The following is a 26,772-nucleotide window of genomic DNA, read 5'->3' on the forward strand; positions in this document are numbered from 1 at the left end:
TCCAAGTCATCGCTGTTTTCAGTCTTGATGAAGCCTTTTTCCCAAGTTTTCCTGTTCACCTGAGGCAGTGCAATAACAGAAGAGGGAACTGGAGCCTATGGACCTCACACTGGATGAACAAATCGACTCTGACTCTACAGAGTCCTTTTAGGAGGGCATTGAGGTGGAAGACAGTTTGAAATTCAGATTCTGGGCTGCACTTGCAGAACAGGAGATTAGAAAAGAATAGTTTTGTAACCTGATTAAATATTATTGCATCTCGATGTATTTGTGCTGTGAAAGGACCAGGCACACACCAGGGCTTAGGTCTACAAACTCTGTGAAATCAATAGGCAGTGAGGAAGCTTAGGTAGGAGATAGAAATGCCAATATTCTGTTGGATTTGGGCCAAGGTTTGACAGTGTAAAGTACTGTGCAAAGATGGCACAAGACCCTTCCTCAAAGAGCTTGATGTCTAACTATAGTAGAGTAAGTTACTGAGAAGTGAGAAATACAGGACTTCCCACTACAGGCACAAGGCCTCACTTTTCCTATTAAGTTTTAAACCCCACCATATTACATGTAGGTTTAGCAGGCCTGCTCAAACTAGCCCACAATCCTTTTCTTGTAGCAAGTGTGTCTTCAGCGAGAGATTACCACCTCCTGAAACACATGGGAGAGCAGTACAAGAAAAACCCTGATACATTTCTAGCTATCTTTAAACACTGTAAAGGGAAGTGGTAGAGGAGGAGAGTTAGAAACCTGTGATTTGCCATCTTTCAGCGGTTCAGTTTCTCAGCAAGAGCTCTTCAGACAGCCCACGGTCGATTTATGGGAGCTACAGAACCACCAAAGCAGGCAAATGTGAAACTGAAGTGGTCTTCCTCAGCATCCTAACTGAGGAACGAAACAAGGGCCCAATCCCACTCCCAGCGGAGACCACAATGATCAAGGCAATGGGATTATGGTATCTTTGGCTGCAGCGGAAGCAGGACGAGGTTTGAAACTGTGCAAAGTGAATACAAAGGACCATCTGACCACTAGTGCTGACACGGCTCAGTGTGCTCTGCTATGCATGATGTGATCCAACATGCGTCTTCCTCAAAATATTTTATCACTTGGTTGAAAGATAATTTAAGGAATCAGCCACTGACAGTTGGCCATTGGGGCTGCAAGGGAAATGTTAAAGACTTTAATGACCTCTTGCACAGGATGAGAGGCTCAACCCTATCATAGTCTTAACCTTGAAGGTTGGCAAGGTCAGAAGGAGCATACAGAAGGCACCATTGCTATTGCAATAAAAACAGAAAACTTCAAGGAAAAAAACCCAAACATTTTCTCTGTAGGCAAATTAAAATCATATCCACAGGTTGCCATGGATACAAAAGTCCGTTTACTCTAGTAGTGTTTTCTAGCAGCTAAACACAAGTATAAGTGATTAACGAGAAAACACAGCTATGTTTATAATGTACCATTAGGTTTATATAATTAGTTCTTTCAACTGCAAAATACCACTGGTGATCTTTTTCTCGACTGCCCATAAAAACCCAGTGGGCTGATGAGACTGTTTTTAGAACCACCTGTCTTATCTCTGTCTCTCCACAATCATTTGGGATCAAATGACTACTAGCATGTCATACATGACAATTTTCACAATCCAGAACCCTCATTTCAGGTTGCGGTAATCCAACCGGCAGTTTGTATGGCTGGTCTGAGAGGAACACATTAACAGCTACCCCTTAGACCATAAGGCAAGGTGAAACCCTAGGCACACAGCCCTGTGTGGGAGCCTCAATAGCCCTGTCTCAGAAAAGTGATCTTATCTTCCCATGCGTGCATGAGAGACTAAAGCAGTCTCTCTGCCTGTGCGACAGGCAGAAGAGCGACTTGTCTTTCCATAGACTAGGCTGAAGGAGGTGAAAGTTCCACCAACAAAAGGCTCACGTGTGTGCATGGCGAGAGACTCCATCTTTAAAATGTCATGTTGGATTGGTAACTGCAAGGGTCAGTCCTGCCTCTCTCCGTTGGTGTTGTAGTGGTCTCTTCCCAGAGCTCTTGTGTCTAGCATTCCCTTCAAAAAGAGGAAAGCTGAAGTTCTGACATCTGGCATGCCATTAGGAGGGAAGGTCCCGGCAGTGTGCCTCAGCCAGCTGTGATGGGAGCCTGCTTTTGGAGTAGAGCATCCATGAGTTGAGAGAAATTGTCTTTGCTGCAACCAGCAGCTAGAAAAGTCTGGGTGGGTTTCTTCAGTCTCTGGAGTGTGCCCATTAATATTTTTACTGGGAGCCCATTCTGATAAGCCTTCTTTTTCTGTCCCGGACTTCAGAGCTGTCCTTCCCACTGTTGTGTTTTACTGAAAAATAGCAAGTTTAAAGACATTTCAGTGTCCATGGACACTTTCATAGACCCTGGATGCTGAGGTGAAATCTACATCGCGTGGATAGAGAGATCCATCCATCCACAAATCAAAAGTTTATTTCAATGTGTCTAGTACAAAGAACCTGTCAACATCTTTAAAGTTTTTTTTTCAGTCTTAAAAACCACTGTGTGAGAAGGTCGTCACAAGGCATCACTATTTTTTGTTTCATGGGGACTGCATATAAAACAGACAACATCTGTGGTTTTCTACATGCAAGCACAGCAAACAGGACTCATGAGGCTCAAGCTGGTTGCTCATTGTTACCAGCAAGAAAAATTCTGCAAGTCCAGTTATGCCTTCCCGTCAGAGTATTCTGAAGACACGCGGTGGCATGGATGCAATTGAAAGGACAGTTTGGCCTACAGAGCTATGATTTCTGGTGACCAGTGAGATGAAACGAACCCAGTGTGATGCCCAAGTTACAGGCTAAGTTGGCAGAGCTTGCAGTAAAAAAAAAGTTAAAAATCCATTTGTATATAAACTTAGTAATTTTTTAATATAATCAATAAGACACTTATGAGATTTTTCGAAGTAGAAATATGGCTTAAATCTCACCCCTCAAATTACACTGGGTTTTTCTGTTTGCTTAAGGATGCACAGGAGATGGATTCTTTTCTCTGAATTTGGCTGTATGCACTACATAGAACTTTAAAGTTTTAATGAAGTCATTGCAATTTAAAAATATCTGAATAGAACATAAGATTGGACTTTAAAATACATACACAGTCCAGCTTTTATCATATTCCAGGTTGTGCTAAAGTCCTTGAGAATCATCAGAAGGACATTAATCTTCATTTTTAAAAGCCAGAAACATTATTATAAAATTTCTAAGATCTGTAGCACTAACAGATGTTCAGATCAACCTACACTGAAGGTTTGCATCAAAAAATGCAAATAATATGTCCCCCCTCAGTTGCATACAATCAATGCACAGAATCTGATTAATATTTATTTTGAAAGCACTACCGTGAAAGGGTAGGCTCAATAGTTGCTATCGCTGTCGTCGAGAAGGGACACAGGGACTGTCTTCTTAATGAGCGTTTGTACAGTAACCAGCACAGTGGGATGCCAATAGTAATAATAATAAACCTTGATCAGAGATTTCAAACATTCCTGTAACATCAGACAGACTGTTCTGACTGCTGCACAACCAGGGGCTTCAGCTGCTGTACGAAATCCTTAGATTACTCCAGGGATACTTCTGAATCATGTTTAACTAACCCAGTCAGGGCATGGGTATTTTCCCTTCCCTCGTTTTTCTTGTGCCACCATATTGCTTTTAAATCAGTGGCGATTCTGGAAGAATGGTTTCTTCACACCATACTCACCCAAGAAACCAAGCCACACGCTGCAGGCACTCAGCCCCACACCTGCAGCGTGCTCAGTGCTGGATCCAGCAATGGGCAGGAGCATGCGCGTTACCCCAGGCCCACACAAAGCCTCCCCGGAGCCCAAGCCGGGTGGCAGGCCCAGCAGCTGGCAAGCACCTGGCTTCCAGCACCTTCCCCACTTTGCTTCGAGGGCTGCCCCATCGCTGGAACTCCGTGCCCTATTTTGGGGCAGCGATATCAGGGCCCCGACTGCCACGTCCCTGCTCACACTCCCCCGCCGGCCGCAAAGTCACGACGAGCTGGCCACGGCCACGCCGTCGAGGCCCCGACCCACCCAGCCCCCACCTCAGCGCCTTTCTCCTCCCTGGGGAGGCCCCAGCTGCGGGCGGACCCCACAGCCAGCCCCCGCCGGCGGCCTCTTGCCCGCGGGAGCCCTTCGTCCCGCGCACCGGGCGCTACTGAGGGGCCTGCAGGCAGCGAGGCCAACGCTCCTGCCTCTGCCCTGCCCGGCTCCAGCACCGCGGGCGGGCGGACAGCTCCGGCCGGGGACCGGGGGCCGGGGGCCGGGCGCGGCGCAGGGACCCCCCTTCCGGCGGCGGCGCGCAGCGGCGCCCCGCCGCAGCCGGCGCTGTGGTTTTAAATGGGCGGAGCGGCGGCGGGCGGCGGGGCCGGGCGGTGGGCGGCCCGCGCTGGCCCGCGGCGCCCATATAACCCCACCTCCCGGGCGCGGACTGCCGCGGTAATTGGCTGGATGTGGTACTTGGAGATGTTGAGCTGGCTCCTTCCCCCCATGTCCCTGCACACACACAGGGGCGGGTGGTGCGGGCGGGAGCGGGAGGCAGGGCTCAGCCCCGGCGGCGGCGGTAGCGGGGCTCCCCCCACTCCCTGCCTGCCCGTCGCCGTGCCCGAGCCGCTCCTGCTGCTGGGCTGCTGCCTGCGGCCGCAGGACCCGGCCGAACCGGGCCGAGGGGAGCGCGGGCGGCTGCTGGCGGCGGCCGAGATGATGGCGGAGGGCGGCGGCGGGCCGGCGCGGAGGAAGGCGCTGTCGCTGCTGGAGGCGGCCCGCTCCCGCTACGAGAGCCTGCAGATCTCCGACGACGTCTTCGGGGAGTCGGGCCAGGACAGCAGCGGGAACCCCTTCTACAGCACCTCGGCCGACTCCCGCTCCGCCGCCTCTTCACAGGACGAGGAGGACGACGAGGAGGACGAGGGGCGCCCGGAGGGGCCGGGCCCGCGGGGCAGGGTGGCCCGGCGCCGCGCTCCCAGGGCGGCGGCCACCCCGGCGGACCGGCGGCGGCAGCGGCAGGTCGGCGGAGGCAGCGCCGTCCCGGGCGGTCCCGGCCCTATGGAGGAGGAAGAGGAGGAGGAGGAAGCGGAGAAGGGGGGCTGGACCCGGTCGCTGCGAGACGTCCCACCCCCTCACTTCAAGGATGGCAGCGGTACGCGGAGGGCGGGCTGCCGGGGCAGGGGGCGGCGGGGCCGGGCAGCTCCGGGCGGCCCTTGGGAGCGGGTGTGCCCGCGGAGGGTACCCGGAGCGCGCCGCCGAGGCCTGGGTCGCGGCGCAGCCGTGCCCGGTGGCGCCGGGGAGGGAAGCCCCTGCGGGCCCGGCTGTCGGCCTGGGCTGGTGCCTCGGGGGGGACGGCAGGTGCCTCCTGCCCGGTGCCCTCCCGGCAAGGGCCCTGCTGTCAGGCCGGTGATGCCCAGGGCCGGGCGCGCTAGTGCGAGGAGAGCCTGGCCGAGGCAGTGAGCGGGAGGGCGAGGGGAGGCCGCGTGTGCTTAGTCACTGGCATCCCCTCCCCGGCGCTGTAGCGGTGCCCCGAGCGCCAGCAGCCCCGGGGGTTCCCGCGGGAAGCGGGCAGGCTCCCCCCGGAGCAGGGTGCGCCGCGCAGGCCCCGTGTTTGCCTGTGCTCTGGTGTGGCAGGTGGCTCCTCGTCCCTGCTTACAGGTGGGGAAAGCCGCGGGTGTGGGAGATGCAGGTGACCTGCTGTGTGCTATGCAGAAGGACTCTGGGAATGGGATTCCCTCTGGCTGCAAGGCTTTCTGTGCTGCCGTCCCTAACCTTAGCCCTTCTTGCATGGCTTTTGGCCAGAGTGAACACCGAGAGAGTGGTGAACTGACACGACATGACATACAGCAGCAGCGCACAGGACTGAGATCTCTGTGGGCTGGCTTGCGTAGCAAGTTGCACCACTGGTTTTCCTGGGGAGCCATTATAACATATCTGTCCGCAGGCCTCAACAACCTAGTTGACTGTGTAGCAGCAAGGCTTTGCTAAAAAAGATTAATAGTTATGGAGAGCTGGGATGTGAAATAAAACATTTGCATCTCAGAACAGGATGTGATGGCTGCTGTCATCCTCAACTGAGCTGATAGCTTGCCTGTTTTAAGGTTGCTTGTCTTTACTTTTTTTTTTTGTGTGTGTGTAGTGTTTAATTCCTTCATTTTGCTATGGAAAGGTAAATGCAGAAGAGTGCTGCTAGACTTGGTGTAATGTGCTGAAATTTGTGCAGTGGGACAGGTAGAAACCTATCTGAGGAAGCAGCTTGGGATGGGGGAGTAAGGTGGAGCTAGCACTGGAGCCCAGAGAAAGTTCTGTCATGCCTCTGACGGATGTGCAAATAGAAGTTGCGTCTACCGCTAGAAATAGCTAGATACTGTAAAATACTTAAATATCCAGCTGATGTGCCTTTTTAAAGAACTCTGCAAGTTTTATTGATGATTCTTATTCATAAGCATATCTAAGATCAGGTTCTAGACTATAGGCTTCATGGTGTGATGCTATTTCAGCATCAATTATCACTTAATTTCTCTGCCTTTGCTGGCTTATTTCTTCATATCGTTACTGTATAGTAATATCCATTTTGACATAGATGGAACTGGGATTAGCGTTTTAATGCTGGTTTGGAAAATAATTAAGTTGACCTATTAATTCAGGAATTCATATTTCCTTTGAAATAAAGTAGTCTGATTTATGGTTGTCAGAAATAGATGCACATGTCTCTTGAGGAAGGTGTATGGGTATTGCTGTGAATATTTCCTCCTAGTAATAGATGGAGAAGAGGTTGTTGCTGCCCTTTCATTCTGTTGATCGTGATGATGATGATAGATGCTGCATGCTGTTCATAGCATGGTGATTTGGTTTGGCTGAAGTTCAGTTAGTGTTGTGCTTTGATATGCATGAAACATGTACCCTCTGTCATATGGGTTTTTTTGACTTCTCAAATTCCAAGCATTGGATATAACTAAGCTCCTATAATTCTAGTTTATAGATCGACTGGTTTTAGACCATGCATGTATCATAATTGGAGTCGCACTAAGCATACTTGTACTGGCACCATTGTCACTTCATTGGACACTGTTCTGACCCAAGAGTTTGGATCCATACCTGCTGAGGAAAAAGTCTCCACTGAGGTGAAGACAGCTGTCCCTGACAGCACATCTTTCAGTCACTAATGGAGTACAAGCAAGAAATGCAGGGTCAGACACAGAGCACCAAGAAAACCGTATACTCAGTGCAGATGTGTTGGATGTAAGAATCCTTTCTTTCTAGGTTCTGAGCTTAAAAGGAAGAGGTTTTCATGAGACTGAGATAAAATTTGGGTTAGCACCGAAAGTTTCGAGTGCAGCCTTTTGGTCAAAATCTCAACAGAAGAATCCTACTGGCAAGTGCTTGACATCATCTGATGCCAGAAGACAAATGTCCTTGTGGACTGAAGTCTCATGAAACATTCCAGCTACATCAATGCTGGAAATAAATCTTTGAATCAGACTAGGATCAAACCTAGTGTCAAGCTGTTCGGTTTGGGAGACTGCTCCTTCATGAAAGGGAAGATGTGGAGGAGAAAAACATTTAAGTTAGTTAATGAGAATGAGCTAAAGCTCCCAAGAAAAAAAATGAAGAGCCACTTACAAAACTCTTCTGGTCTTTTTAACTAGCAAATACTATCACTTCCTCTTTTTCTTTTTTTAAAATTTTTTTTTGAGTAAATTACTTAATACTGCCTTTCCCTCCCCAGCCTCAATATTAAACTGATGTCTTAAAGTATTGTATCCATCCCTAGAATTAGTCCTGAGCACAGACAGGCTAACTGATACTTCATCTCAAAAATGTACTAGAGGCTGCTGGCTGTGTTAGATGGTTCAGTATGTCCTCAATCTGCAGTCAGGTACTGCATGTGTTTGTGGTGACACCTGCCTTGCCTGTGTGGCGGGTTCTGACAAACTGGGAAAGATCTGGATTGACTTCTGTGTCAGGAGAGAAGTGACTGGATGGCATTGCTATGTACCACTGTGCTGCTTGTGTCCCCAACTTTTGTTTTCTGCCCCTTTTTCAGGGATCTCCAGTTATTGTTGTTTCTGTTTGTCATGGTTTAACCCCAGTCAGCAACTAAGCACCACACAGCTTGCTCACTCTCCCGCCCCCAGTGGGATGGGGGAGAGAATCAGAAGAGCAAAAGTAAGAAAATTTGTGGGTTCAGATAAGAACAGTTTAATACTTGAAATAAAATATAATAATAATAATAATAATAAAAAATTGTAATGAAAAGTAAAACAACGAGAGAGAGAGAGAGGAACAAAACGCAGGGGGGAAAAAACCAAGTAACACAGCCGCTCACCACCCACTGACTGACGCCCAGCGGTTGCTGACCCCTGGCCAACTCCCCCCAGTTTATATGCTGAGCATGATGTCATACGGTATGGAAGATCACTTTGGCCAGTTTGCGTCAGCTGTCTTGGCTGTGCCCCCTCCCAGCTTCTTGTGCACCTGGCAGAGCATGGGAAGCTGAAAAGTCCTTGACTATGTAAACATTACTTAGCAACAACTAAAACATCAGTGTGTTGTCAGCATTATTCTCCTACTAAATCCAAAATATAGCACTATATCAACTACTAGGAAGAAAATTAACTCTATCCCAGCCGAAACCAGGACACTGTTCCATTTAATAAAAATAGTGGATGCTTAGACACTCTGGAGGGGAAAAAAACCCATGAATAGCTTTACCTGACTTCCTTTGTGGAAATCCAAAATAACTTTAACACAGAGGTTAGAACAGATGGCTTGCTGGCACTTCGTGTTATTTCCAGTTAAGCTACTCTGTGAAATCATTCTCTTTAGTTGCTGAGAAAAATCCCAACCATATTGTGATGCCCTGATTTTTAAACTGGTAACTAGTGGCACTGTGTAGTTCTGATTAAAATAGGTTGAGGAAACAAGGGAGCTCAAGTGCCTGTCACAAATATCAAACCAGTAATGTGAGTTCTGAGGTACTGGGATATGAGTAATGGATAGGTGGTCTTGGAGGCAGTTGGTGAAATGCCTTCCCTTCACAAAGAGTGCCTGGCTACAGCCAGGTCCATGGGTAGGTAAATGTGTGTTTAAAAGGATGATGGCATCCATCATCAAATGTTGAATGCAGTTATGTTTTGGCACCTCCCTTCTCATTCTCTCCAAACCTCGCTGTGAAGGGGAAGGAAAATTGATTTGTTGGGAGGTGAACATACAAATAGATAGGCTTCTAGGAAAGGAGGTCTGACCTCTGCCCAAACAGGACTTTAATTCTGAAAGGAGGCATAGCTGGGGCTCCTCTGGCTTCCCTTCCTCTGAGGGCAGGACAGAGCTAGTTGTGGAAGTGCAGAAAGAATAAGAGAACATATTGCTTCTAGGATAGGCAAAGCATAATTGAAATGGAGAGAGCAAGTGAGCATCTATTATTACTTTAGTGAAAGCTAGTAAGTGCCAGTAACTCAACATAAACCCTTCATTTCTGGTCGCTCCTGCCTCAGACTTAATTGTTCTTCCTTCCTTCAAGAGTGGTGCGGCTCTGGGTGGTGCCTTTCCTTGTTAGCTCAGTAATCTGGCCAGGGAACATTCCGTAACAGATAGAGGCACTATTGGTTCTGGTCTTTCTTCGTGGAGGGTCTTAGAAGGTACAAATATCCTGGTATTGCCGCAGCTTGACGTTCCTGAATTGAGGTAGCTGGCGTTCTCTTCCTAGGGACCAATGCTTTCTATATCCATATAGTTCAGCAACCAGAAAATTGGACCTCAGATGTAAGAGCACTTTCTGTTGGTAGGGATAATGTTTTAGGGTGGCAGCAATAGCAGGGAAGTCTGAGCAAAAGATAATGCCGAAGTCCTTGAAGTTACAGCCAATCGGTGCTACTATTTTCTTCATTTTCTGTGCCCTCCAAACCCTATTCTTAAGCCTAGACCTGAGGACAAGAATGTTCCTTGAAAGAGCTGAAAGAGCATAGCAGCTCCTCTTCAAGTTGCATTTAGAGAGTGTAACTAGCTTTTTATGGATTTCTGGAAAATTTCTGTAAAACACTAAATGTGCCATAAGTTACCATCTTTGAAGAACACACTCCAGTAGAACACATACGCTCAGGGAGAAGTTGCATAGACCATGTCTAGCAATCAGGCTCTCCTTGTCACCTTGAGGAGGTTTAAAGGAATATTTAAAGTAGTTTTTAATCTTTTTTTTAATGAGAATGTTCTTTTCCAGAAAGACCAGGTTATGGGAAACTGTCATTTATTCCATCACGGTTGCCACGTGAGAGATGATCTTCTGCACAAGGTGTAGAAGATGAATCTGAGAGATGAAATGAGCCTTCATGTTCCAGCTAAAGTCAAGGAAGCAAGGCACAGCTTTAAATTCCAGGTTGTGACCACCCTCACAGTAAAAAAGGTTTTTCTTATGTTTAAGAAAGTGTCTGTTTGCATGTCAGCTGATTGGATTTTTTTCAGTAGTGGTGTTATTTTATGAATGTTAAATAAGGAAAATTAATTTAGTTCCTTCAAGTTAGTCTCCAGTGAATCATACAATACAATATATATTGATATAGCATGGAGTTGTTTGTTTGACCTGTGTTCTAAATAGTTTTAGCAGAGCTAAACAATTCAGTTAAAGGTAAATAATCAAAGGAAAGGAAAGTGATACAGGTAAAGGGAGAAAGGCTTTTAGCTGTTACTTGAATAGCTATAATTGTAACTGGGCAGAGAGTTCTGGAAAGTCTTTGCAGGATATAGGGGAGATCCAATGCACATACTCTTCCCAAGAGTGTGGAAAGGCAGATGAAAAGGCAGCATTCCAGCAGCAGGGAGCCTGGAGGAAGAGCTCTTGGATCAGGCTGGGCCATAAAAGAGGGCCACCATCTAACATGTGGTGGTGATCTTGTTTCAAGTCCTGAATAGGATCTGAAGGCTTTAGTCTTATTAGATTGAGGTTAATACTTAAAGATTCCAGAGGTGGAAGAAAAGCTACAAAAGCTACTTAGTTGCTTATGGCAGATTCTGCTTCAGAAATATCTGGGCCAAATTCTCTGACTGTTAAGTGGATAAAGTGCCACTGATGTGACTTGTTCTTGCTTACTTATGTCATCAGAGAATTTAGCTGCTTTTGACTTGCATAACCATGGAAAATATTGGGAAAAAAAATGTGTATCTATAGTCTGTTCTTGCATTCTAAGCAGAAATTACTTATAATGACAGCATCACAACACTTCTAGGAAGATATGATAAATACATCACAAAGATGTACACTACTACTAATTTGCATCCTTTATAGGATGACTTAAAGGTTTGAAGTTTTGCTAAATAAGTGAATTATGCAAAGGCTTACTATCTTATGCATCTTACAAAATCTAAATGTGCTTTTCAGGTGGTTTTACTGGGTTTAGAGCACACTTTTTGCTTCTATCATCACTGAAGTGAATCAAGTGCCCGACATGACGGCCTTATTGATTCTAAAATTTAGTGCAACTTCGCTATCTGTGTTCCCTTCCTTCTCTTGCCCATACCTCTACTATTAAACACGCATTTGGGGGGTAACCTAGTGTTGATAAACTTCATGGAAAAAAATGTTCTTCTCTGCTTTTATACAGAGAACCAGTTTTAGTCAGTACTTGAGACATGAAAGTCTATAAGCAGTGCAGATCAAGGTCTTCTCCATAGACACCGTCTAGCCTTTTACAGAGAAAAAGCATATTTACTCCTAGATCTGTTACTGCATAAAATGAGTCTTTTCCCCTTGCAGCTATTGATGGGGTCATTTAAAAGAAGTAGATTAGTTCCTACAGCTACTCATGTCCTTTTGTCCACATCAGAGAAACAGTACAGCAAACAATTTCCTTGTCTGCATACCTTTAAGTCAACCTGGAGAGGAAATGAGCCTCTCTGCTGAGTCTAATGAGGATGCTAATAGTGGAGTTGACTTGCTAATTCTGTATAGACTGCTAGGTCACAGGAAGCTGTCCTGGATGCCATAGACTTATAAGAAACTGGAAATTTCTCTTAGGTGTGCTTATTCATGGAGATGTTTTGTTTCCCGCCTGTGCTCAAGCTTCCAAAATTTTGGAGTAGACGGATTTAACAGTTTGGAAATACAAGGTGCTTCCCAAAGGGAAGGTAATCATGGATACAGCTACACATCTTATCTAGAGGTCAGTGTAATATAATCCCTAAAATATCTCATCCTTCCGAATACTGCCAAAAATTGAGCATGTTATTAGAAAACAGAACAGATATAGACTCAAAAGGAATGCATGGCTAAGACAAATGCATGAGAATACTAGCATTTGACATCTCACTTCCTTGTGGCAAGGCATCCTTTCTAGGAGCTTATCCAAGCTCTTACTTTGTATTCCTTAATGAACAGGATGCTAATCAGTCACTGGCTCTATCTGAAAATGAATGGACACATAACCCAGTGGGTCTTTTAAAAATGAAGCCAGAGCTCTTTGATTGAGGGAGTACAGGGAAATAGGCTCGGAAGGCTCCTTAGCTTATTTTGGCTCTGTATAAGTTACTCCTGGATTATCTCCTAATTTTCTGTGAAGGCAACTGGTATTAATGGCGCATGATAGAAAACATGCTTTCGATTCTGCTTTCTTGAACAGCATGAGGGATTCACATGACCTGTGTTGACAAACTATATTTGCCATTAAGGAGGACAAAGAACAAAACCAAGCAACTTCTATTTAGCAAGCAATATAAAGCTGTAGCTGTGCAGTTGAGAACTGGGCAAACTGAAGTGTAGTCGATGAGGCACACTGTAAGGATGCAAAAATCATGTCAGAGAGGAATACACAGGAGACACAGAAGCAAAGAATATCATTTATGTCTGTATGGATGGGAGGAATTAGCTGTGCGTTGGACAGGAAGATTACTGAACTGAGTTAAAAGATACAGCGAGCCCATCAGTGGGCATAAATGGAAGTGTTATTTCTAGTGAAGAAAAAGCAGAAAAAAGACTTAAAGCAGCTGCTATTATAACTGTGATTCATTTCTGATTACATATGGCAGAGAGGTGGGTGTGTATGAAAGATTAAATTGGAGCAAAAAATGAGAACATCTTTCTTTTTTTAAGTTACTTATGAAATTCACTGTTATCGAAAGTTTGACTATCCAGTTGTGGTGGGTTGACCCTGGCTGGACACCAGGTGCCCACCAAAGCTGCTCTATCACTCCCCTCCTCAGCTGGACAGGGGAGAGAAAATACAACAAAAGGCTCGTGGGTCGAGATAAGGGCAGGGAGATCACTCAGCAATTCCTGTCACGAGCAAAACAGGCTCGACTTGGGGAAAAATTTATTTAATTTATTACCAATCAAATCAGAGTAGGTTAATGAGAAATAAAATCAAATCTTAAAAACACATTCCCCCCACCCCTCCCTTCTTCCCGGGCTTAACTTTGCTCCCGATTTTCTTTATCTCCTCCCCCCGAGTGGCACAGGGGGACGGGGAATGGGAGTTGGGGTTAGTTCATCACACGTTGTCTCTGCTGCTCTTTCCTCCTCAGGGGGAGGATTCCTCACACTCTTCCCCTGCTCCAGCGTGGGGTCCCTCCCACAGGAGACAGTCCTCCACAAACTTCTTCCAATGTGAGTCCTTCCCACGGGCTACAGTTCCTCACAAACTGCTCCAGCATGGGTCCCTTCCACGGGGTGCAGTCCTTCAGGAACAGACTGCTCCAGTGTGGGTCCCCCATGGGGTCACAAGTCCTGCCAGCAAACCTGCTCCAGCGCAGGCTCCTCTCTCTCTACGGGTCCCCAGGTCCCGCCAGGAGCCTGCTCCAGTGCGGGCTTCCCATGGGGTCACAGCCTCCTTTGGGCATCCACCTGCTCTGGCGTGGGGTCCTCCACGGGCTGCAGTTAGATATGTGCTTCACCGTTAACCTCCACGGGCTGCAGGGGGACAGCCTGCCTCACCATGGTCTTCACCACGGGCTGCAGGGGGATCTCTGCTCTGGCCCCCTCCATCTTCACCGACCTTGGTGTCTGCAGAGTTGTTTCTCTCACATATTCTCACTCCTCTCTCCAGCTACAGTTGCCCAGGTTTTTCCCCCCTCCCTTCTTAAATACGTTATCACAGAGGCACTACCACCGTCACTGATGGGCTCGGCCTTGGCCAGCGGCAGGTCCGTCTTGGAGGCAGCTGGCATTAGCTCTGTCGGGCATGGGGGAAGCTTCTAGCAGCTTCTCACAGAAGCCACCCCTGTAGCCTCCCCACTACCAAAACCTTGCCATGCAAACCCAATACACCAGTGTCTATAGTCATCTCTGCTTTTCTTGAAAGGTAGATGCTGGCTAACTTCCCGGTGGGTAGCACTTGCAGTAATGCAGTCTGAGGTCAGCATGCAGCTGTGGGCGTGTGGCTATTGCCATTGATGTCACAGTGCTATCTGCTGCTGGATGCACCCTGCTGATACAGGGCTAGGGCAGTGGTGATACAAGCCCTGCTGATACAGGGCTTGGCAATCTTGTCAGTTCATGCCCAGAAAAACTACTTTGAAGAGGTTATATGTATTGGAACTCATGTTTGTATGCACTTATGCATATGGCTTATGGCATTTGGAGTGGAGATCTGGTTTTACTTATTCTGCCCCAGTACAGGGAAAACTGGACTGTAAGGCAAGAGAGGGGCCAGCCTTCCCCAGAGGGCAAGGGTGGTGGTTCGTAAACCTTCACGTGCTGCAGTGACCTAGCGAAAATGAACCACCTTTGGTTTGGGGCAAGAGATTCCCAAGATGATCTTGAAAAATGTAAGATGCTCTTACATCTGTCATGCTGGATATGTTGCGTTAGGGATATAAATACATATGTGGATATAAATTTTTATTTAGCCTTTCAAAGGGCTTCTAGCTTGCTGGACTGTATTCCTGAATGGGATCACTAAATGAGAAGACCTCCTTAAACTGAAGACTTTTCCTCATTTCTTGGCCATCATAGTTATTCCTTACTTATAAACTTGTCCTGTTACGTAGTTCTTGGTTGGTTTGAGATGAAGTAAAATACGTCTGAAGGTTTATTCTTGTGAGATCTGCATTAATTCCCTCTTGTCATTGACATTGAGATTAAAAGAAATTAAGCACTAAGGCTTGGAGTGCCTTTGAGTGATCTGTAGCTACTTTCATGGTGCTAACATTGCTGTAAATAGTCTCTCTTTCTTTTAAGGCTAAGGAAGAGAGGCAGCTTTAAACGTATCATGAATCTCCCCCACTGGAAAAAGAGTGATGGGTTTTGGAGTAAACAACGTCCTGCTTTTTCCACTTGAAGGGGTTGTACTTGATAAATAAGGAATGACCCTCTCAAAAAAGGCCTTTCTTCATCTGCTTCTGTACTACTGGGTAATGACTCACACTTAAACTGACATCAGAGAGGGTCTAAAACAGCTTGCCAAACAGGAGCCCTCTGTCATTGTGCCCCATGGGGCCCAGGGGCTCCCTGGTGTCTGGGCGCCATGGGGGCTCCCCATGGGGGTCTGTCAGGGCAGGGCTGGCAGCCAGGGCCTGTCCCACTGCCCCAGCCATGAGCGGGGCACTGGGGCAGCACCAGCCCTGGGCATGGGGCATCTCCCTGGGGACAGACCGAGGCCAGATTGGGATGTGGGCCCATGGCTGGGCAGAGCCCGTGGCCGGGCAGGGCAGGGCTGTGGGGAGCTGGAGACCAGCCCTGCTGGGGCATTGCCAGGTCAGGGACTGACGGCCCCAGGGGCTGCAATGGAGTCCTGGGCCAGGGGGGGCCGGGCAGGGACAGTCGGGCCTGGTAGTGCCCCTGGGGCACTGACAGCAGCTCCTTGAAACAAACTCTTTGGCAAAAGCCATGACTTTCTGTAATGTGTTTTCCACAAAAGAGGCGTTGAGAAGGAATTTGACGCTGCTTGTTTGGGCCGCTCTTACAGACCACTTCCCGCCTGCTCTGGGCTCTCCTTTGCCTCTCCTTACAGCTCGGGCTGTTGGTAGCGAGCCCTCCCCTCAGCCGTGGAGAGCCTGGCTGCTGCCGTAGAGCAACTGGGGGATAGCGCTCTCTTCCCATTACCTTTCTGTTTCATAGGTGCCCTGCAGGTACCTTTTGGTTCAAATTACCTTTGCTGTTTATTTCTCGTGTAGGAAACAAGGTACCAGCTTGTGGTGGTTTTGGCACCTGGAGAGGCTGTGCGTACTTAGGAGCTACCTGAGCCTTGCGGAGGTCCACCATGGTCACCGCGTTCCCCGTCAGACTTACCTCCTCCTTTCCTATAATGGATCAGAGGCAACTTCTTGAGGCAGGAGCCATCTCTGCATTATTACCTCTGAGTTTCGTACTCTGCCTTGTGTTACACTGTATCTGTTGCAACAAACACCTTCTTGCAGAGATTAAAACATATGAGGGAGAGAAGCAGGCAGATGCAGAAACATCTGACTGAGTAAATACAATCTAGTCCCTGTCAGGTATTCTCACTAAAATTGTCATTACTGCAAATGTCTGTTTCTGTCCCCATTTGAATTCGACAAGGTCTGGCCCAGTATCTCCAAAAATATGTTGTGTAAAGATTTGGCAAAAACGTAAATGTTCTGATGGAAGAATTTTTTTTTTTTATTTGATGAGAATTTGAAACTGCCTTGCTGAATGGTGGTGGACTTACTGAATTTGTTTATTAAACTCTCAGATAACATGAAGTTGGGAGGGACTCCATTTGCACTGGAAGACAGGCTGAGAATTTGCAAGGTTCTTGACAACCTGAAGTAGCCCAGGAGGGAAAAAGGGGCACGGTGCAAGAGAGAAATGCTTAGTGTGAAGGCAGCAGTGACTAACAGCACAAGTGGAAAATGGAGGGGAAGGGGAAGAACTGTTTAGGTGGAAAAGAAACTGGAGGTTGAAGCTGAACACCAGACAAATGTGACTCAGTATCATGTGAAAAGGCAAACATCCTCCCCAGATATTTAAACAGAAGAGTGTACAAGACTTGCAATGAGACTGGCTTGCCATTTAGGAGAGGTAGTCTGGGTCATCAACCCAGGAGAGAAGCAAATAGTCGAATGTGAAGAGAAAGGACCGAGAAGCAGAAAATCTACCAACTGCACCACCTTTCAGTATTCTGTTTTCAAGCTAAGCGGCCATATGGATAAGTAAAGGTTACTGTAGGAAAGGTAATTATCTGCCTTCTTGCTCTGTAAACTGAATATAAGGAATAACAGGTGTAATTTGAATTGATGGATAATTAAACCAGACATGATAGAAACTCTCAGACAGTGCAGTGCTGCAGAAGTCATGGGGTGTATCACTGGAAACCTAAGAACAAGTGTCGCTAACCTGTTGTAATAGACTGACACCCAGTATGTGTGCTGAATGGGGGGATACAGGCCTGGACTAAAGGCCTTACTGAGATCCCTTCCAGCGCTCTTCTCCTCTGTTTTAGATTGGTTAAGATAAATGCAAACACTAGGGAAGCTGCTTAGTAGCAAGTTGTATGTTGGAGTGCTTTGCAAAAAGCTTGCCACTTGCACCTCCTGCCTCAGCTTTGAGAGCAGGGAGAAAGCTGTATAGCTTGTGGGAAGGAGCTGTGTGCTCACAGAAGGCCTCCTGCTCTGTTAAGGTGCAACTCCCTCCTTCCCTTCACCCCAGTGTAGTGGCCCAGGCACACTTGACTGTTACTTAAAGTAGTGTTCTCACTCTTACTTCTATGGTAATGAGTTGTGTGTCCACGAATCTTGTATCTCTACACAAATGACTAATTGTGAACTTCCTTCTGTACATTAAAAACACTAATCTTGTTATGCCAGGGATGCCTGATACAACACTACCCAAATACTTGTGAGATTAGCAATACTGCACTTTGATGCAGCAACTAAATGCCTCCATCCAGTGGTGCCTAGGTTTGTACTTGCCTTCATCCAGAACTCTTGTGAGGTATGAAAAGCCTCCTTGCAACTGAATGCCAACACAGACCGCTATAGACCATGAGGATGGGTATGTGGAGGAAGACAGGCACAGGTCTGGAATAGGCCCAGCTAAGTCATAGTCCAGATGTCTGCAATAACTGTTGACCATGTAACAGATGTCTTGGCAAGAAAGGACAACTGAGTATCTACTCCATGTTTCTCCAATTCATGGACTGGGTATCAGAAAGTTGTTTCTTCACTGCTTTGTGAGCATTGCAAAATTATTTCATCTTGCAAAGAGTATTATTGGCACTTAGGTCTTCTCTTTTCCTGATATTTGCCTCAAGTATATTGAAGAGATTTGCTTCTTTATTTTTTTCCCCTTGGCTAAAAATGAGAAAGTAACTGGTTTCTTCACAGTCTTCCCTTGCAAGAATACACCTCTACTTCTTCTAGTAGTAGTTCTCTATCTTTCCCAGTGTAGGATCAACTTTTTGTTGGCAAGTTGCACAGAGTTCCAAGTAAGGTCTTATAGTTCCTGTTCAAAGGTGCTAATATGTCACTTTCTCCACTAAAGATAACTAAAAACCTGCCTAACGCTACCTAGAAAACCACTGTTTTAGAAGTCAGTTGTGCATCAGTTTTCTGCAATATGAGATTTGAGCAGATAATTAGAGAAAAAATTCTCATTATTGGTCTGTAAGTGCATGACTTTGCCCTTTTTTTCCTGTTGCATATACTCCTCTTCAGGTTTATTTTGGCCAGCAAATCCAGCTACTATCTAGTAGGATGATCAGCCCAGCATTGCCTGTTAGTGTCTTGATCATACACTTGTTCTAGTTCAATGTTCTAGTAATAAATGAAACAATCTCTTTCCAGAAATCACCTACCTTCATCCAGACAACTCCTCTCTCAGTCAAGGATCTGGGTAAAGAGGAGACATTAATACTCTTACTTATCCCTGTTGCTGATGATTAACAAGTACCTAGCTAGAAACAGAACAGATAAATTCAACTATCCTGTAAGTAATATCTTGGAAGCTTACCCACTAAAATAAATTCTAAGGTGACCTGTCTATGATACAAATGCTCTGCATTTGTCTTGATGTCCTTGATTAGTCTTTCCTCCAAAATCTATTCAGTCTTTGAGGAGTATTGAGATCAGAGTAACAAGTTTGAAGTCACCAACTCTCTTATTTCTATTTGAAAGTCTTTGTTTTCTCAGCTCAATGTGTTACCTTGAACTTGGATTCACTTAGGTTCTTGATATGGGGCTTTTAGTGTTTCAGGATTAGAAACAAAAATATGTACTAAACAATTAAAAGTAAGATTTTAATTTTTTATGTCTTTGTCTCTGCCACGGGTATTGCAGCTTCTGGTGTCCTCTCCTCAAACTCATGAAACTTATTCTCTAATGAACCTCATTAGTTGCCTTGAAAAGGAAGGCAAAATGCTTGCCTTGACAGCGGAATCACACCTAGGTTATCATGAATCTCTGTGTCCTGAAAATGGCGCTGGCCTCACTTCCTCCTTCTTCCCCTCCATCCCCATTTTATTTGGTTAAAGAGCCTTTTGGCTCTTCCTGTGCAAGGCACAGATGTTTCTGGTTAAGAGAGGGGGGATTATAGCCAGAAGTACCTAATCCTACAGTCTCACTAGACTGGAGTAAATACAAATCACATTGAGCTCTGTAAGTGCAAATTACAGTGCAAGCACATATTTGCTCTCTGGGACAGATGGTGGGTGTAAAATATTTAGCTATGGATATTTTTGAATTGGTATTGTCAAAGTGGGTACTGAATATGAAATTGTTCTAGGAATATGAAATGGACTTGACACTGTTAATGCTGTACCAGGTTTTAAATCTTTTTCTGTTCTTTTTGGGTGATGGCTATCACTCCCTGAATCAATGAAAAGAAACTGAGCATTAGTTTCTTTCTAAAAGCAGCCATTTGTATTGTATGCTGAAGCAGAAACATTTGATAAGCATTTTATGGGCAGATATTGCAGTTGAGTTAGTGAAATGTTAAAATACAAACGGTGCCTTTTCTTCAGGTCTTTTGCTGAAAGGTTGACTCAAAAGGGGTTTGAGTATTGACCTGGAGGGGCTTGACATCGAGCAGTACGCTACGAATTGTTCTAATGTCAGCTTTCTTCCTAAGATAAAAGGGAGATGGGATTCTTTCTTTTTAAGCTGAAATGGGCAGCTAGAGGGGGAATGCTTCAGCACAGTACTTTAATCAGAAAAGGAGCAAGAAACAAGTGTAACAAAAGCTGTTCAAAACTTTACTTTGAAGCTTTCCATTTCTACTGAATCCTTTTAATCTGTACTATAACCTTTTCCTAACCTGCTCTTCTCTGCTACAGCATTTAGTTTCTCTAATTGTATTTTGCTTCCTAGAATCCTTTGCTGTCATAAAAATGAACGTTTCTCTTACATCTTAATATAGATCCTACCAATACTTCACATTTTAACATCATGTTCTTAGTCATTATGAAACTTCCTTTTTTTATTCTTCTGGGCTCTGCTGGACACTGTGTCTCCAATGTTCCTGTTAAAATTGCAGGTAGTCCAGGGCAGGGGTTCATTGTTCAAATTTTGCTGCTTAGTAAGCCAGGCTTTTTGCAGTTTTGCTCTGCCCCATGTGCCCAGATCCATTCCAGTGGGAGGAGAAGGTAAAGGTCTTCCAGGTATTGAGTTCTCACCTACCTTATGCAAAAATAGCTGATGGAGGTGACAGCCTTTTGAATTGCTCTTGCTGAAAGATGGCTTGCTTGAGTTCAGTCCTTATTAGACAGCACATTTGTAGTGAGCAGAGCCTGTAGGCTCTAACAGCATCTCCTGCGATGAAAAAGCTAGTTGATGTCGAGAGACAAGGCCATGTGAAACCAGACTCTGCCCGTTCTTGCGTTCATAGTGCCATATAAGGATGACAGCTGGTACTTCTAACACACAGTGATGGCCAGATGCCCCTGACCACGCTGCTCACCCACAGCCGCTACAGCTGATGTTCCAGATCTGAATGCGTAGGAGATGTGGTATGTGAACAACTGTCACACCCACCACAACATCAATCTTTGCATTAAAAAGCTGGAAGCAATGCAGTGTGCAGCTCCACAAAATTTGAGTTTCAGATCTAATAGGAGTGGCGTTTATCTGCGGGTTTGGTTATCCCATGATTAATCAACCTTCTGCTTGGATGAAGGTTGCACTTCGGGGGTGTCAGCTGCCCCTGTATAGAGTTTGGAGTGAGCATTTTATTGGGACTGAGGTGTGAATGCATCTGTGCTCCTGCTGCCTAGTAGAAGAGACTAATGGAAGTTTAGAGGCTAATGCACTGAGTAATGGGCCCAATTCTTTGCGGCAAGTATTTAAGTAATATTCTCCCTTCTCCTCCCTCACCTCTATTGGTGGGGGTGGGTCTCCTATGTCTGGTTCTTCCCTCACTTGTACAGTGTACCTTGGAGCACCTTAGCCCTCAGACATTGGTTCTAGAGGCAGGAAGATGTGGCCAAAACCAAGTGATAATTTCTGTAATGGAAACAAAATGTTATGTTTGTTTAAGCAGTTTCGGTGTGGCTATTGCTTTTCTTTCCCTCTTTGAGACTAGCTAAACTCACTGTTCTGCATACCGGTGGAGCTTGAATGCTTCCTAAAAAAAGGAGACACACAGATACATTTTAAGTTTTGCTTTCTGTGACCACTGGTGTAGACAGCCATTGTAAGTTGCCTTGTCTGTAATTTAGAAGGGAGAGGAGAAAGTAAGCAAGCTTTTAAACTCAGGTAAAAAAGTTCCGTCTTCTAAGCAGAGTCTTTAAGTGCCTCTTTTGTTGTGTCTTTAAGGACTCTGTATTACACTTCTCGCTACTCATTCTTTTATAGTTATTCCTGGTTTTGTACAGACTGCATCACTTGACGTTATAGTACTTGTACCACTAACTGGTTTGGAGCAACCCTGGGCTATAAGAAACATGCATAATCTCACTTCAAAACCAGGCACTTCAGTGTATATAACTGTATATACACTGAAGTATATAAAATTATATACAAAACCAGGCACTTCACTAGTGCCTAAGAATAATTTGATCACTGTAGCTTAGGGTTGAGTATCTGCCTCAAATGCTGTCTGCTGGACTGGAGCGTAAGAGACCCTGCAAGAGATTAGTGTTGTCAGTTAACTCCCAAACTGTAGCCTCAAAAATTTCTTAAGAGATCCCTTCTGATGTTTGTTGAAAAGTACAACCTGTTTGCTTTGACTATACAAGGAGCTTAAGTGTCTGACTTTGTTACATGCCTAAAACTCAATGGCAAGTTGCGTGACTGGATTGCTCCCTAAACATAGCATTTAATTAGCTTTTAATAAACATTTAATATACTTACAACAGTAATAAGTTTGGCATCAGATCTGAATATAAGTGGTAGAAACTAACATTGAGATCCATGATCAAAAGGAAAAACCCATGTTTTGATGTGTGAACACATCAGTTGCAATTTGCTTGCCAAGGTTTGAGAAGAACGACCAGAATCTATTGAGTGATAGTCGTAAGGCCCTGAAGGGAGGGCAATGGGGTTGGAGGAGAGACTACAGAGGATTTTTATGATAAAAAGACATTTCACTCCTTTCCTACCATTATGCATATTACAGCCTCAGTCTTGCTTATAGGATTAATAATTTGCATGGCTGACTGCACAATGAGTGTGTGCTCTGAAATCTTCTTTCCACTAGAGAAAAACACAACACTGTCAAACATCCTTTTGATTTTTGAGTGACACAAATTAAAAAACTCAAAGGTGAGTGTTGAGGAATGTTAATATAGTACATTATCCTTTGAATCCAGAGATGCATTAAACAAATGCATATGTGGTACTACTTTAATGATATAGTACAGTAACATTGCGAAAAGCAGTGTGACATGAAAACTGTTATGCCAACGCAAAAGTACTTCTGACTGATACCACCACTCCCCTGTTCTTACAAGAACAGTTTTCTAGGGGAGCATGGGGAAATTACTCCTTTTCAAAGCAAACTGATTATACTGGTATAAAACCTACAGGTAGATCAGCTAAAGTTTATAGGATTCAAGCGTGCACTCAGCTCCCTGCTAAAGTGAGGGTGAATTGTGTCTGCTAGGCTGCTTTTGTCTGCTAGGCTGCTTTAGTCCTGAATGCTGAAGAACTCTAGGGCAGTGTTCTCCAAATATTTTTGATCATGCACCCTTATCAGTAGAAGTTTTTTGAGCAGGTACCCCCAATCTATGTATATTTACTTATTTATAAATTATATACATGCACTACTGTACTAATATACTACATACATTATAAAACATACACAAAAATGGAAATTAAAAAAGATGAGATACAGATGAAATAAACACTATTTAAAAATTTTATTTTATTTATTAACAGTACAAAAAAATACTTTCTTCCAGCACTCCAATAGATTGTCTTGTGCACTCCCTGGAGTGGGCGCACCCCACGTTGGAGACCACTGCACTAGGGGCTATGAAAAGACCTTGATCTGAAGTTCATATGTGGGCAAGCAGACGGTGCCTGGCAAGCAGGACTGTGGTCATTTGTGTCCATCTCTGCCAGACTGCTCAGTTCAGGCCCAGAGAGAGAATTTCTGTAAAGTGGCTTGCCTCTCTGCCAGGTGTACTACCAGACCCAGGTCTAGTATTTAGCTGTGATGAAAAGCAGTATGTTCACCTGCTTCCTCTGTCTTCTCTCTCCCTTCTCCCTCCTCCCCAAATAAATAACATTCTAGCTTGCCTAGCGGGCTTGAGGTTTTGATGACACTAGGTTATAAAAACTCCAGGCCCAGCCTTGCTAATAATCTGAAGGCTTTTTCTTCCTACTAAAACATTGATAGGGGTTATAGCACTTAGGACCTAGTTGAATCTGGCCCTAAGGGAGGAATGTAATCAATTCTTGATGTGGAAGGGAAAATGCTACCTATTCAGGGCCATCCACAGTTAGTGAGGAGGAAAGGAGCCGCATCAGAGATGATGGAAGAAGCTGATGGGGTTGAATGAGATGCAGCAGGTCTCTTACTTTTCTTAATTTTATTTTATGAGCCGGTCCACATAAATAAAGAACGAACGGAGAGAAAAGTTGCTTAAATGAGAGACCTTTGTGAACGTAGCAACAAGCAGAAGAAGTGGAAGGGCAATGCAAAGGAGCAAATCTGTCTATAATATAAAACCAGGTTTAGCAGTGAAGTCTGGAAAGCTTAGGAAGCAAGAGGCTCCCTGTGGAGATACGTATTCTTCTTCTGTATTTGCCTTGCTATTCCTGCACACAGAGCCAAAAGAGTGGGGAGAGACTTAGCAATCAAAACTTGAGGTTCTCAGATAGTCCTTTTCCTGGGGGATTCCATATTCAAAGAGAACTTAAAAACCAAATCAGAAAATGAAAGAAGATTTGGAAACAGATGAGCATTCTTGACGCCAGAGCTGCAATGCTGTTACCCTGGCTGGAGCAGCAGCATAGTCTGATCTCTCCCAGAGAGCAAGTTGACACTGTGGTTTCTGATAAATGAACACTGACTGAGGCAGTGTCTCAGTGAGGGCATGAAGGAAGATCTCAGCTTTCTAGAAAACACAGTGGTAAAGAGGCAGAGATGCTTGGATGTCAGTAGCAATGAAGGGAAGAAGAGTTTTGCCATGTGAGAGTAGTGACTTGCTTAAATAACCCTCAGTTGTTTGTTATTTAAGTGGAGGCTATGAGGCATCTAGAGAATTGAGTTTTCCTTGTAGAAAATGTTGTGGTGCTAGATAAACACTGATGTGTCCTACACAGATGTTGGGCACTTCCTTGCCAGCAGGGACTGGCCAAGGCAAGAAAGGGACTTGCAACAGCAGCTCTATGCGAGTTGTTTCACATCTGCTATGAAATTAAATTGATTTTGGTGGGCTGGCTGGGCTATACAGAAGAGTACATTTCTGCCTTTGCTCACTCGCAGAAATGTGTACATCACCTTTTTGGTGTTTTGTTTTTAAGCCCACAGAATTTGAATCCACACTTCAAGATTTTGAATGCTTCTTCCATTATGTTGAGAATGATTGAAGAGGGCGTAGGTGCGGCATGCTCATACCTGTGGATTGTAGGAAAAGAGGCAGGGAATACAACTTTTCAACACTTTCATGTAACATTACATTGTCTTCAAAATGAAAGAGGAAAGTCTCCAGCGGCAGACCTCCTTCATCAGTAGTTATGGCATTTGGTCTGTGCTTACCTGCTAATTAGGTATTCCTTGCCAAAAAGGGTTTAATGGAAAAAGGATGTATGTATGAAAGTATGAATGTAGACGTCAATACGGTGTTAATTCACATGGGCCAGTGCTTAGGAGCAAGGGAGAGAAGTGGAACAGGAACCAGAGGGGGTTGGGACATCTAATTTTTCTTTTTGAGCAGCCACAGGCTGGCCAGGCACAGGTGCAGATCTTTATTCTGTGACTTACAACTGAATAACATACAGTTGGACACACTCCTAACCAACGCTGACCCAGCTGACCACCTGTTGTATCTGACAGCCAATCCTTGTCTCAAAACATGTATCCTTAGAAACAGCAGTTGCAGACTTGAAGAATTCATACTAACATAAGCCTCATCTCATAACTTAAGCAAAATGCCAAGAGAACAGGAAACTTTGAGGTATGGCAGTGTCTCAAAAATGCAGGAGGAAGGGTGCGGAAAGCAGCAGAGAAGTAGAGCCTGGGGAGGGTCAGGGTTGGATAACAGCAAGCAGCCAGGGAAGGCTGGGAATGTGCAGATTGGAGCAAAGCAAAACAGGGCATAGGTCCCAGTGCCAGCCTGAGACATAGATAAGCCAAAAGCACAGATGATATGATTAGCCTAAGATAGCAGAGCATATCAGTCACAGAGTAAAACATTCAGGGAGGCTGGCTCCCAGTTCCTGAACTCAGGAAATATTTGCTCTGGCTTGGTGGGCAGGCAGTTTGGAAAGGAAGCACCACTTTTTTCTTTGAGCAGCAGTCAGAATTCACAGCCCTTATTCAAATGGGAACTTTTCCAGTTACTTGTCACCGAGCAAATACACTTCTGCATCATATCATAAAATCATAAGCCAGCCTAATATGAAAAGAGCAGCTTACATCTTTCCCCTTTAAGAAAATCAATCTCTAAGTAGATAACAGCATGCAGGACAGGACATGGAGCCAGGGTTTATAGAGGAAAAAACATACTCAGAAACTTCCTTCTTACTAGGTTGGTAAAACATTACCTTAAGCGTGCCATTGACTCCGCCTATGGCCTCTAATCAGTCACAGGCTTTTGTTCCAGACAGATTTTTCCGAATCGTGTAGGATTTAGCTCTGGTATAGTAATCCAAAGATCTGTTCTGAACGTTACTGTGAAGACTGCACACTTCTTCTATAAGAGGAAGAATATACCTAGGAAATGTGAAGCTCCAGTCACTGAGGTCTCGGGCTATAAATGTCCTAATCTTGTCCTAACCCTGTGGTTACAGAATGGGAAGCTATTATTTCTGTTGTGATAATGCCCAGAAGCCTCTGTAGGAATCCTTAACGTGAAGTGCTTGGCAGTTTGCAAACAGAAGGACACACTTTGCAGTGGTTGTTCCCATGTTACTAATTTAAATTTACCTTGCAGTTGCATCCTGTATAATTATACCTGCAGATTCAAGAAACTGATGTTTGGGCCTGGTTTTTATATATATCAGAAAGATTTATTGGCTTTGTCTTCCACTCCACTATTTAATATGACCCAGATTTCATCACCAACCACCTTTTTTTTTTCTTTTTTTTTTTTTTAACGTGAGCACACCATGAAGTAGTTCTTTGAAAATCTCTGCTGTATGAAACCTCTGTTTCTGCTGGGTCCAAAACGAGAAATACAAGCTACTTCCTCCTTTTATGAGCTGAG

The 26,772-nt window shown here is 45.0% G+C and overlaps 1 protein-coding gene across 1 annotated transcript in view; it reads left to right on the plus strand.

The window, feature by feature from the left end:
• The first annotated feature begins 4,717 nt into the window (after positions 1-4,717).
• PGBD5 (piggyBac transposable element derived 5) overlaps positions 4,718-26,772 on the plus strand; it is a 71,883-nt gene continuing 49,828 nt past the window's right edge. Inside the window, exon 1 of the mRNA XM_075148140.1 lies at positions 4,718-5,168. Coding sequence (XP_075004241.1) covers positions 4,730-5,168 — 439 coding nt within the window. The 5' untranslated portion in view covers positions 4,718-4,729. The remainder of the gene's footprint in view (positions 5,169-26,772) is intronic.

The sequence above is a fragment of the Calonectris borealis genome, chromosome 3, assembly GCF_964195595.1.
Source record: "Calonectris borealis chromosome 3, bCalBor7.hap1.2, whole genome shotgun sequence".
Taxonomy (NCBI): Eukaryota; Metazoa; Chordata; class Aves; order Procellariiformes; family Procellariidae; genus Calonectris; species Calonectris borealis.